The 13,442-nt window shown below is 39.3% G+C and overlaps 1 protein-coding gene across 4 annotated transcripts in view; it reads left to right on the forward strand.

The window, feature by feature from the left end:
- Window positions 1-254: 254 nt before the first annotated feature.
- hook3 (hook microtubule-tethering protein 3) overlaps window positions 255-13,442 on the forward strand; it is a 33,022-nt gene continuing 19,834 nt past the window's right edge. For 2 of the 4 annotated variants that reach the window (XM_047372850.1, XM_047372851.1), the window contains exons 1-8: window positions 260-550; window positions 8,278-8,363; window positions 8,499-8,571; window positions 8,760-8,810; window positions 8,889-9,021; window positions 9,127-9,194; window positions 9,280-9,345; window positions 11,718-11,801. In XM_047372850.1, coding sequence (XP_047228806.1) covers window positions 494-550; window positions 8,278-8,363; window positions 8,499-8,571; window positions 8,760-8,810; window positions 8,889-9,021; window positions 9,127-9,194; window positions 9,280-9,345; window positions 11,718-11,801 — 618 coding nt within the window. In that variant the 5' untranslated portion in view covers window positions 260-493. Of the gene's footprint in view, window positions 551-8,277; window positions 8,364-8,498; window positions 8,572-8,759; window positions 8,811-8,888; window positions 9,022-9,126; window positions 9,195-9,279; window positions 9,346-11,717; window positions 11,802-13,442 lie in introns of all 4 variants that reach the window. The other 2 variants (XM_047372848.1, XM_047372849.1) reach the window with 2 other exon arrangements.

Raw genomic sequence — 13,442 nt, forward strand, 5'->3', positions numbered from 1 at the left:
GTCACAATTATGCATGACGTTGTTTTATTACATAAAAACCAAATAAAATATGAAATAGTTCAAGGAATATGAATAGTTTTGCAAGATACTGTGTAGCCTTGCAATGTATGTGCATGGACATCATTTCAGGTGTCAGAATAAATGTCCAGTTTTACAGTTAAGAAGTAAAAAGCAGGGAAAATACTATTATTGAAAAAAAAAAAAAAACTCATATTACTGTTAATGTTTTTGCTTGTTAAACAGTCAGTCGGAAACACATTTTTAACACGCTGTAATAGCGGCAGTTAAAATGTTAAGTTCTGCTGATGCTACCCGCCCTCTCCGCCTCCGATAGGCGCCGCGCCGGCTTGGGCAAAGCAGCGAACCCGATCACTGGCCGACGGATTGGTGAGACACCCAAAGAGCAGCACAGGATCTCTGGAGTGTATGAGGCTCGCTGTTAAGTTCGGGCTCCCTTCGCCGCGCAGAGTCAGCCAGCCTACGTGAAGTAACCATGAGTACATCAGAGTCCTTGGATCGAATGGAGCTCTGTGAAAGTCTCTTGACATGGGTAAGTAATGAAATGAGGGTGTTTTATTTAGTGACAGACAGCTCTCCGGCGCCGGGGAGATGCTAGCTAGCATAGAAAAGCTAACGATGGCTCCTGGAGCTAACAGAGGAAACGTTAGCTGGCTAGAGGAAAATGACACTTTGGTTACGTATGCAGGCCAGCTGTTTGCTGTGTTTAGCCACCATCTACCATCGTGTGACCATAATTTCGATTCCAGTGCAAATCAAATGCGCTGTTATCAAGTGTTAGCTCAACTTTCTGGTCCTAAATCTCGGCTGTATGTTAAACTAAAAGGGGCAGATAGCATAGACGTTAGAAAGGCTGTAATTTAACGTTTCTTTGGCGAAGCCCTTTTTCTCCCTCAGATCGTTTAACGTGTCTGCTTTGAAGCTGAATTCCAGTCATCGTTGTCCAGTGTAGCTCACTTGTCCTTCCTCTCATTCCAACTGTCAAATACTTGAAAACGTCCCAAGCAATTATTTGTACCCACTCAAAATGAAGCCAAATTTGAGAAATCTAAATCTAAACTACAGTGTTGAATAGCCGTCAAACCTCAGTCACGTGGTTTCCACTCGTTCATGTATACATTGCTGAGAAAAAGCTCCCATCTCCACCTCTGTAGTCAGAGATATAATACTTCTGAGAAGTGATGCTCACCCTGTGTGGTAAATTAGAAACTGCTGTTTGTTGTTTTACATTTGATGGATGATCTCAAAAAAAAAAGGAGCGTAGTTCCAAAACATATAGAAGTAGTTTACATGTCACATTGTTTAGAACTCAGAAATGTACAGGGGTTGGACAATGAAACTGAAACACCTGTCATTTTAGTGTGGGAGGTTTCATGGCTAAATTGGACCAGCCTGGTAGCCAGTCTTCATTGATTGCACATTGCATCAGTAAGAGCAGAGTGTGAAGGTTCAATTAGCAGGGTAAGAGCACAGTTTTGCTCAAAATATTGAAAGCACACAACATTATGGGTGACATACCAGAGTTCAAAAGAGGACAAATTGTTGGTGCACGTCTTGCTGGCGCATCTGTGACCAAGACAGCAAGTCTTTGTGATGTATCAAGAGTCATGGTATCCAGGGTAATGTCAGCATACCACCAAGAAGGACGAACCACATCCAGCAGGATTAACTGTGGACAAGAGGAAGTTGTCTGAAAGAGATGTTCGGGTGCTAACCTGGATTGTATCCAAAAAACATAAAACCACGGCTGCCCAAATCAGGGCAGAATTAAATGTGCACCTCAACTCTCCTGTTTCCACCAGAACTGTCCGTCGGGAGCTCCACAGGGTCAATATACACGGCCGGGCTGCTATAGCCAAACCTTTGGTCACTCATGCCAATGCCAAACGTCGGTTTCAATGGTGCAAGGAGCGCAAATCTTGGGCTGTGGACAATGTGAAACATGTATTGTTCTCTGATGTGTCCACCTTTACTGTTTTCCCCACATCCGGGAGAGTTACGGTGTGGAGAAGCCCCAAAGAAGCGTACCACCCAGACTGTTGCATGCCCAGAGTGAAGCATGGAGGTGGATCAGTGATGGTTTGGGCTGCCATATCATGGCATTCCCATGGCCCAATACTTGTGCTAGATGGGCGCGTCACTGCCAAGGACTACCGAACCATTCTTGAGGACCATGTGCATCCAATGGTTCAAACATTGTATCCTGGAGGCGGTGCCGTGTATCAGGATGACAATGCACCAATACACACAGCAAGACTGGTGAAAGATTGGTTTGATGATCATGAAAGTGAGGTTGAACATCTCCCATGGCCTGCACAGTCACCAGATCTAAATATTATTGAGCCACTTTGGGGTGTTTTGGAGGAGCGAGTCAAGAAACGTTTTCCTCCACCAGTATCACGTAGTGACCTGGTCACTAACCTGCAAGACGAATGGCTTAAAATCCCTCTGACCACTGTGCAGGACTTGTATATGTCATTCCCAAGACGAATTGACGCTGTATTGGCCGCAAAAGGAGGCCCTACACCATACTAATAAATTATTGTGGTCTAAAACCAGGTATTTCAGTTTCATTGTCCAACCCCTGTATGTAGACAACATTGATTACACTGCCACAGAGACAGTTTCTTCCTCCAGGCTGTTTCTCTGATGAACACTTGACAGTCAGAGTCCCAGAACAACACCATGCATACTTGGACTGATCTAACACTACCTTTTATTGTAAACTCAATTGTGTATATATATATATATATATATATATATAAAAAGATATTTGTTATTATCCTCACTGAGAGCAAAGTGTACCAGAGTCAAATTCCTTGTTTGTACAAACTTTGCCATAAAGCTGATTCTGATTCTGATTATAGATTGTCAGAGATGTGTTGTAATGGAAACCCGGCATAAGGAACATATTGTCACACAAAGTACCTGTGTAGATAAACTGTGTGTGACAAAAACAAGCATGTGCCACTGATAAAATAGCTTGATACATTCTTGCTGTCTTGTATCTGCATTCCTTGTTTTATACGTCATGCTGTCTGGATGCAAGTTGGAATAGTATCAGTTTGTGATGGGTCTGCTGGATAAAGGGTTTTTATGTAAAAAGGAAAACAAAGGTGTGTTTGAGTTTGCTCAGAAGACTGCAGGCTTTGAATCAGTTTAGAGATCACTTTAAAAAAATAAAGCTGATAACTGTCTCTTTGTCATGGCGATACAAAAAAAAACACCCCTTACATACCTGTTAGAAGTAATGCGACGAGTTTTATGATGAGAAGTGTCATTTAAAAATTGTTTAAATCTAACCTCAAGTGCACAAAACCATACACAGATTTCACCATGTCAGCATTTATTGTAATGAAATGCAGACAGAACTCAGAATTTCAAAAAAATAAAGAACGCTACTGAAACTACAGAGTTATTATTAATTTATGCGAAGATGCACACCATGTCTGTAAAGTGGTAAATGTAAAACAGGGTTTTACTCTTTTAAAACAAAGACCAAATACAATGAGGTTTTTTAATTTAAAGTTCCTTTAGCATCTTAAGCTAGCTATTTGTATGAGTAGCGCTGTAGCATTACTTACTGTAAACATGAGTTCCTGTTTGCAGATCCCAACCCTCACCCTAACATTTGCAAACCCAACCTGTTCCATGACAGAGGTTGAAAGCTCAGTAAGATGAAACATCAGTGTTGCTGTACTGCGTTCAGACGTCATGTTAGGTGTTTAATTCGCCCCTTTGCCAGTTCATTGAAACATCCGTAAGGTGTGTACAAATTTTTGTCCGTTACCAGACGGATCCTTTTTTTTTACACGAAAGTGCCAAATAGTGAACAAGCGAACTGATCAGCACCCGCTGAAGTCTAGGTCTTGGTTGTCGCTCACATAAAGTGTGTTCATGTTTTAGTTTTCAACCTGTTGGTCAAACATAGAAATGCCCAATTCTGGTCTTAGTGGATCTCTAAAAAAATGTTAACTATTAACAAAATTTGCCAAAGCCTCGAATTTAAAGTGGGTGTACTTTCTTTTTCCCATGACCATGTCCCAAAAACTGTTACATAATTGTGACAGCGCTATTAGCAGCAGACAGCCTTGCGCTGTTATTATAACCACTTTGTCCGTTTTGCATTGTTATTATGAAACTATATGATTACATATATACATTTTTACAGATATTCAGGCATGGTGTGGTTCATTGCTATAATTAAGAGGAACTCCTCTGATTACTGTCATAGTTTTTAACCTGCAGCCTGTTGTTGGGTGAAGCTTTCTTTCTCCACAGCTTGAACATCTCAGTTTCCCAGCTGTTTCCACAAACCTATAGGTGTGGATTTCCTCTTTACCTCAGTCAACCCTTTTGTTTTGTGTTCACTTGAAGTCCTTTAATTGAAACATTCATAGTTTTTTGTTTTTTTTTGCTCTTTGTATACTGCTATTGCTAAAGGGAGGCTTAACATTTTAGTGACGTGTTTGCTTTTCAGCAGTCCACCGTAAATCTGTTGTATTTGGCATCGCCTGTTTTTTGTTTTGCCACCGTTAGCTTTGGAGGATAATTTTTGTTGTGAAATAGTTGATGTTTTACCCTGCAGTTCTGGGCAGTCTGCTCAAAGCAAACTGGTTGTAATCTGAAACAAGTATGAATGTGACAAAAGCCGAGTCTTGAATGTCTCACATTACATCATGGTTAGCTTCCAGATTAATTAAATTCATTCAGCGTCACTGTCTAGTTTCAGTGTACTTTTATATGACCAAGAGGCAGCTTAATGTACACCTGACAATGATGCAGAGACAGAAAAGAAATTAAAAAAACTACACACCATAAACAGCTGCGGGGTGAAGTGTCACTTAAGTTAAATGGTGAGTGGAAACCAAGACTATTGTTCTGGCTCGGAACCAGTACCTGGGCTTGGCTAATAGCTGCCTATTTGTGACTGGTTTTCCAAATGTTTAACAGTATTAGATAAATTATTACTGTCAGTTTGTCTGGATATTTAGAGAGCAGTATGAGACTCATATTGTCTTAAAGTCTTGATTAAAATTACCTTGTTATCATGCTACTTAGACAAAACAAATTAAATAAAATCTTGCTGTTGTATTAAAATATATTTGCTCTTATTTTAAAAAGAAATATACCAACTGTCCTAATTGCTGCTTAAGTAATGTAATAATTATTGTTAGTTAGTGTTTGTAATTTATTTATTTTTACATACCCAGAAGCAAATGTGTACATAAGGTCCCTCTAAATGTAGTTTAAAGTGCTTTTTGCAAAAATATTATATCTTTTTGCCATTTTGTCCTTTATTGATAAATTTAATTAGAAAGTGCTAATATTAGACTGTTAGTTACTACCAAGGACGTGACAAGCTGAGGTGAAGAGTTGTTGTATTTTAAGGAAGTGGAGATATTTCTGAACTGCCAGTTTTCCTTGTGTTATAGGCAGGTGGATGTCGGGTTGCATATTCTTCTGAGAGCTGCTTGTTATTCAGTTCAAAAATACTTTATTCATCCCAAAGGGAAATTAAATTCTGTTGTATCTCATATTAAACAGGTTTCTTCAAAGAGCCGTTGTAGTTGCTGATGGCTGTGGGCAGGAAGGATCTCCTTGCGGCGGTCTGTCTTACATTAGATCCGAAGAAGCCTCTGACTGCTACTCCAACCTGCTGCCTCCTTGAGTGGCACAATTCTAGAAATAACGTTCTAGAATAATTCTAGAAAGTATTATTTCCTCTAAGTACAGAAAAAAGAGGCAACATAACTGAGTTCCAAACTCCTCTTTTTCCTACTGTTTGAATTCCAACATTCCTGCAACAAATTTCCCTCCTCCTTTAGACTGTTCGCATCTACACTGAAGAATGTAATATCTGCTTGGGCTGCATACTTTCTGCCTGGACCGTATTAGCCAGAGAAAACTGCAACTATGGGAGAAATGCAGTGATGACATGGCAAGTGAGGTAGTGCGGAAATAAGAATAGGATCCGAAAATTATTGAGGTGATGGAACAGGAAGTAAGTGGTGAGGACAAGCAAAGTGGGCTTGGACAGTGAGTGTAAAAACTTAGATTGTGCTTTGAGTTCTTGCTTAAATGTCTGTTTCCACTGGCAAATAAACATCTGTTTTAACTTGTTCTTTGTGGCACTAAAACCTACATCTGGATTAAACTTTCTGATGACTGATAATTTCCACCTGTTTTCTACTACTGTTAGGAGCCAAATACTCTGTACTGCAGATTTATACACTGCTCAAAAAAATAAAGGGAACACTCAAATACATCCTAGATCTGAATAAATGAAATATTCTCATTAAATAATTTGTTATGTACAAATTGAATGTGCTGACAACAAAATCACACAAAAATCATCAATGGAAATCAAATTTATTAACCAATGGAGGCCTGGATTTGGAGTCACACACAAAATGAAAGTGGAAAAACACACTACAGGCTGATCCAACTTTGATGTAATGTCCTTAAAACAATTCAAAATGAGGCTCAGTATTGTGTGTGGCCTCCACGTGTCTGTATGACCTCCCTATAACGCCTGGGCATCCTGATGAGACGGTGGATGGTCTCCTGAGGGATCTCCTCCCAGACCTGGACTAAAGTATCCTCCAACTCCTGGACAGTCTGTGGAGCAACGTGACGTTGTTGGATGGAGCGAGACATGATGTCCCAGATGTGCTCAATGGGATTCAGATCTGGGGAACGGGCGGGCCAGTCCATAGCTTCAATGTCTTCATCTTGCAGGAACTGCTGACACATTCCAGCCACAAGAGGTCTAGCATTGTCCTGCATTAGGAGGAACCCAGGACCAACCGCACCAGCATATGGTCTCACAAGGGGTCTGAGGATCTCATCTCGGTACCTAATGGCAGTCAGTCTACCTCTGGCGAGCACATGGAGGGTCATGCGGCCCTCCAAAGAAATGCCACCCCACACCATTACTGACCCACTGCCAAACCGGTCATGCTGAAGGATGTTGCAGGCAGCAGATCGCTCTCCACGGTGTCTCCAGACTCTGTCACGTCTGTCACATGTGCTCAGTGTGAACCTGCTTTCATCTGTGAAGAGCACAGGGTGCCAGTGGCGAATTTGCCAATCCTGATGTTCTCTGGCAAACGCCAAGCACGATGTTGGGCTGTGAACACAACCCCCATTTGTGGACGTCAGGCCCTCATACCATCCTCATGGAGTCGGTTTCTAACCGTTTGGGCAGACACATGCACATTTGTGGCCTGCTGAAGGTCATTTTGCAGGGCTCTGGCAGTGCTCCTCCTGTTCCTCCTTGCACAAAGGCGGAGGTAGCGGTCCTGCTGCTGGGTTGTTGCCCTCCTACGGCCTCCTCCACGTCTCCTGGTGTACTGGCCCGTCTCCTGGTAGCGCCTCCAGGCTCTGGACACTACGCTGATAGACACAGCAAACCTTCTTGCCACAGCTCGCATTGATGTGCCATCCTGGATGAGCTGCACTACCTGAGCCACTTGTGTGGGTTGTAGAGTCCGTCTCATGCTACCACGAGTGTGAAAGCACCACCAACATTTAAAAGTGACCAAAACATCCGCCAGAAAGCATAGGTAATGAGAAGTGGTCTGTGGTCCCCACCTGCAGAACCACTCCTTTATTGAGTGTGTTTTGCTAATCACCAAAGATTTCCGTCTGTTGTCTATTCCATTTGAACAACAACATGTGAAATTAATTGTCAATCAGTGTTGCTTCTAAGTGGACAGTTTGATTTCACAGATGTTTGATTTACTTGGAGTTATATTGTGTTGTTTAAGTGTTCCCTTTATTTTTTGGAGCAGTGTGTGTGTATATATTTTATTTTATTTTATTTTTTTTGCAAAATAAAGAATGCATGAAAGAGATTCCCATCCAAATGTGCAGGAATACTGTCTGATCGGTCAACAACCACAATGTTGTAAACATGGTTCACCTGCTCTTGGTTTGTTAAAGGCTAAAAGATCTCTGCTTTTGAAGTGTTTCCCTGCAAAATGAAGAGCACACTATTTGGAAATCCAGTCTAAATGAGACAAAAAACAGGAGGCTACAATAAACTTAGAAAAAACATGTTTACATACATAGCAATTCTTCTATTCAACATTGTTCTTTTAACCTTATTCTAAAATAAAAATCAGTGTTTCATTCAATTTTCAGTTGAAATCATGCAAAGCAATGAGAAGTTGATGACATTCCACTGTGTTAAACCGTAACATTGGTTAATCATCTTACCCTAAGCATGTGTGTGTTTGCCTAATTCTTCCACAGATCCAAACATTTGGAGTGGAATCACCGTGCAAGACGGTAGACGATTTGATCAGTGGTGTCGTAATGGCCCAAGTCCTGCAGAAAATGTAAGCTTTTAAATTGCATTGCTTATTTCACAGTATCTGTGTTAAAAAACTCAGATTTAAATTACAATTTTCTTGCCGTCGCATTTCTGTCTTGACACACTTTATTACTAATATATTTTTCTCTCACTTTTATAGAGATGTATCATATTTCAATGATGCTTGGATTAGCAGAATCAAGCCAGAGGTCGGGGACAACTGGAGGTTAAAGGTAAGCATTGGCCTTTCTCAACAGTAAACATGTGGAATTGTATAGTAATAGCATTGTTATTAAGTAATACAACATGTAAATATAAATTCTCACTGTGTTCCACTGAACTGCTATGGCTTATAAATGTTTTAATTATATGTAAAAGCTACTGATGCTACTGTTTGATGATGAAATTTTTGTTTTTACAGATCAGCAATCTAAAGAAAATCTTGAAAGGCGTACTGGACTATTACCAGGAGGCAAGTTTTAAGATAGACAGTGTCAGGTTTAAGTGATTTTGATTTAGTTAAAATAAATATTTATTGTTTTCTTTTCAGGTCTTAGGTCAACACATCAATGATTTCACCCTACCAGATGTAAACTTGATAGGAGAACACTCTGATGCTGCAGAACTTGGGAGAATGTTACAACTCATCCTGGGCTGTGCTGTTAACTGCGAACAGAAACAAGGTGCTTATTACACCCACTGATATTAAGACTGTTATATTTTCAGTTGATTAACTTTTTCTGTGCCTTTAGGTCTGATTTATCTGTTTTGTTTTTTGCATTGTATAGAATACATCCAGACCATAATGGTGATGGAGGAATCAGTACAGCATGTTGTCATGACGGCCATCCAAGAGGTTGTTATTTGTTTTAAATCCTGTCCGACACTCTCTGTGTTTTTATTTTCTTGTAAACAATCGCTGGTTGTTTTTTTCCCTGCAGCTGATGAGTAAAGAAACTGCAGTCAACCCAGGAGGAAATGACTCGTATGTAGATCTAGACAGAGAGGTATGTAAAGTTTATACATTTGTGTTCACCATGTTTTCTCTTTCATAATTTATTCCGCCACTCTGACATATACTATATTGCCAAAAGTATTCGCTCACCTGCCTTGTCTCACTTTGGTGACATTCTTAATCCACAAGGATTAGGAGCGTGTTCATGTTTGACCATTCTTCCAGAAGCACTTCTGAGGTCATAGACTGATGTGGGATGAGAAGGCCTGGCTCTCAATCTCTGCTCTAATTCATCCCAAAGGTGTTCTATTGGGTTAAGGTCAGGACACTGTTCAGGCCAGTCAAGTTCATCCACACCAGACTCTGTCATCCATGTCTTTATGGACCTTGCTTTGTGCACTAGTGCACAGTCAGAGTTGGAAGAGGAAGGGACCATCTCCAAACTGTTCCCACAAAGTTAGGAGCATGGAATTGTCCAAAATCTGCTGGTGTACTGAAGCATTCAGAGTTCCTTTCTAACTAAAGGACCAGTGAATAGTACTTGTCTGACAATACAGTCAGTCAGACAAGTACTGTTCTCATGGCAACTGCCAAACATTTCTATCAGGTTGCCAGATGGAGAGGTGCGATTTGTCACTCCAGAGATCGCCCCTCCAATGGCGGCACGCTTTACACCAATGCCTCTGACGCTTTAACCCATTCCATGAAGCTCTCTACACACTGTTCTTGAGCTAATCTGAAAGCCACATAAAGTTTGGAGTTCTGTAGCAATTGACTCTGCAGAAAGTCTGCCACCTCTGCACACTATGCCCGGCAGCATCCGCTGTCCCCGCTCCGTCAGTTTACGTGGCTTACCTAGACTACTAGACCTACTAGACTCATTGCACAGATAGCATCCTATCACAGTACCATGCTGGAATTCACTGAGCTCCTGAGAGCGACTGATTCTTTCGCAAATGCTTGTAGAAACAGTCTGCATGCCTAAGTGGTTGATTTTATACACCTGTGGCCATGGAAGTGATTGGAACACCTGATTTTAATTATCTGGATGGGTGAGCGAAGACTTTTGGCTGTATATTGAATACAGGTACATTTAGAAAAATTAGAATATTGCGTAAAAGTGCAATTTTATTTTTAGGATTTCCTTTATCTGTAAGCCATAACCATCAACATTACAAGAAGCAAAGGATTGGAATGTATCACTCTGTGTGTAATGATTCTATGTAATATAGGAGTTTCACTTTCTGAGATGACTGGCAAAAAATATTGCATTTTTACACAATATTCTAACTTTTTGACATGTACCTGTATACATTCTTATATTTTGAGGAGATCTTACTGTATAATGTTTGTGTAAGAAGAATGTATGTGCAATAATAAGTTGATGCATGTGTTAGAATATGTAGTTGAAAACAGATATTTACTGACAGTAAAAACAAGACACACAATCATTTCTTCTTACTGTTTGACATTAAATCCAACCATTTTTTTTTTGTTTTAGGTCAGTTCGGATTAATAGAATTAATTCTGTTTGCTAGATGTCGGCAGAATGAGGGATCATTTTCTATGGGAATGAGGTCAGCTGTATGCTAAAGGATATTGTCAATTTGGAAGGCCCATTTGTTCTTTTCCCATGATATGATCTATTTTGTAAAGTGGATCTGTCCCACCTCTAATAACAAACCCCTGTAACATGATGCTTCCAACCCTATACTTCACAGTTGGGATGGTGTTCTCAGACTTGCAAGCTTCCTCCTTTGTTCTCCAGGCGTAACTATAATCTGACATGTTTTGTTATTTTTCTGAACTATTTAAAAGCATAGTAATTAAAGAGTATGTAAACTTCTGAATTTGAGGCAAATTAATAATAAATTTTTTTTTTTTTATTCTGGGAATTGGCAAAAAGAAATAATGTTGGTTGCCCTATTTGGCCTAAAGCAGAAAAGGCTTTGTCTGATTTAATGCCTGTAAGGAAAAATTGGCTCTTTTATTCAGTGTATGTAAATATCTGCTTTCAACTGCAATGAGGGGAGATCTTAAAAAGTCAAAACATCTAGTAAAGTTCATTTTAAATCTTTAAAAGAGTTAAATACATTTAGATTCTCAGGTAAGTCCTGAATTTGTGCATTTGTTCATATTTTGCTTCCTCCATTATTGTGATTTTATTTTATTTTTGTTTGTTTGTTTTTTCGGTAAATGTTTCATAATTTGTAGTTCTGCCCGAGGAATTAAGGGAGTAATACAGGTCAGGTTGCCTTTTCTCCGAACAGCACCGATTATGGACAGATTAATTGAAAGCAGTGCGTGTTGAACAGGAATTTCAAATTGTGAAGTTGCAAAGAATTAAACCATAAATCCACCTGTAATCATGTAATCAAATACATCTGTGGGATTTTTATTTGTTGTTTGTTTCCCTGTTGACAGCTGAAGAAGACAATAGAGGACCTGAATGATGCTTTGGCAACCAAGGAGGAGATTGCTCAGAGGTGTCGTGAGCTTGACTTGCAGGTCAGTTTATTGCAATAATAATAATAATAATAAAATAAACGCATTTTGTTTATAATTGTTACTACAGCCAGAAGTTTAAACTGTTATCAAACATTAATACTTTCTGTAGCACTGAAATAACGATGCAAAAGTTTAACAGTGGTGAATCATAATACAGAAAAATAACCCATAAAGGAACCGTAGAGTTTAAGAAACATTGAACACTGGCGGAAAATTTAATATCATATTTCTTTTCATATACTTTCTAAATTATTTAATCTCCACTGATTGCATTATACTTCCTAATTTAACAAATGTTATTCAGTGTTAATCCGCTGTAAAAATCAACTTTTTTTTGCATTAGTACTTTTTATTTAATGCCTTTGTAACAGTCTATATTGAGTTGTCCCTCATAAAGAAAATTCATGATGATTTTTAGCCCAATTGTTATGGAGAGCCGTTTCATTCAAAATTAAATAAATAAATAAATACTGCAATTGATAAATTATTAATAAATATTCCATGAAATAAATAAATATCCCCATGAAATAAAACAAAATAATAATGTTAAATGAAATTTTTATCTTGTTTTTTTAATTCATTTCAAGATTTATTTAATTTACTTCAAGATTTATTAATTTATTTCATAATGCAATTTTATTTTGTGACACTTTTATTTTGTAAAGCTACTCTACGTATTTCAGTGACTTTTATTTTTTAACCCCGTTTTTCATTTTAAGCTCTTTTTATTTCATGTTCTTATATTCAAATGAGGGGGCGGAGTTTTATCTGTGGGGCGATGCTGGGACAGCAAGGTCGAGCTCAATTCGTGGCTGAGGACAGTAGAAGCATTGCCGCTGCCTACCAGAAGACGGCATGCTGGAGGGAGCAGAATCCCCTGGCTCCGGCCCTAAAAGCCTGCCACGGTGGTTGCCGTTGTTTTTGTGGAAGCTGTTTGTGCAATAAGTCTTCGTCATCCTTCCAGCACGTCATACACACACATAGTGCTATTTATTTTCCATCTCAATTAAATACAGCCACATTATGTTATGGGTCTAACACTGTTTATTCAATAATAACCAATAATGACATCATCATTTAAAAGTAACAGGCTATAACAATAATGACATCCCGTTTGCCGATAATCAGCATTGGCGTCCACAAAAACTGCGGCAACCGCTGTGGCAGCATGTTAAAGGCTTTTACAGCTGGTCTGGCACCAGGGGAACCAGGGGATTCCTCGCAGAACCCCCTGGTTCCCTCCGGGCATGCGGTGGCACTGGCGGCAGCAGCTCCAGCATGCTGTCTTCTGGTAGGTAAGGGCATGCTTCTGCCGGCCGCTGCCACGAATTGAGCTCGGCCCTGCTGTCCCAGCGCCGCCCCACAGATAAAGCTCCGCCCCCTCATTTGAATATAAGAACATGAAATAAAAAGAGCTTAAAATGAAAAGGGGGTTAAAAAGTAAAAGTCACTGAAATACGTAGCTTTACAAAAGCTTTACAAAATAAAAGTGTCACAAAATAAAACTGCATTATGAAATAAATAAATCTTTAAGTAAATTAAATAAATCTTGAAATGAATAAAATAAAATAAAATGAAATTTTCTTTTAACATAATTATTTTGTTTTATTTCATGGAATATTTATTAATAATTTATCAATA

Source organism: Girardinichthys multiradiatus, chromosome 8, assembly GCF_021462225.1.
Source record: "Girardinichthys multiradiatus isolate DD_20200921_A chromosome 8, DD_fGirMul_XY1, whole genome shotgun sequence".
Classification (NCBI taxonomy): domain Eukaryota; kingdom Metazoa; phylum Chordata; class Actinopteri; order Cyprinodontiformes; family Goodeidae; genus Girardinichthys; species Girardinichthys multiradiatus.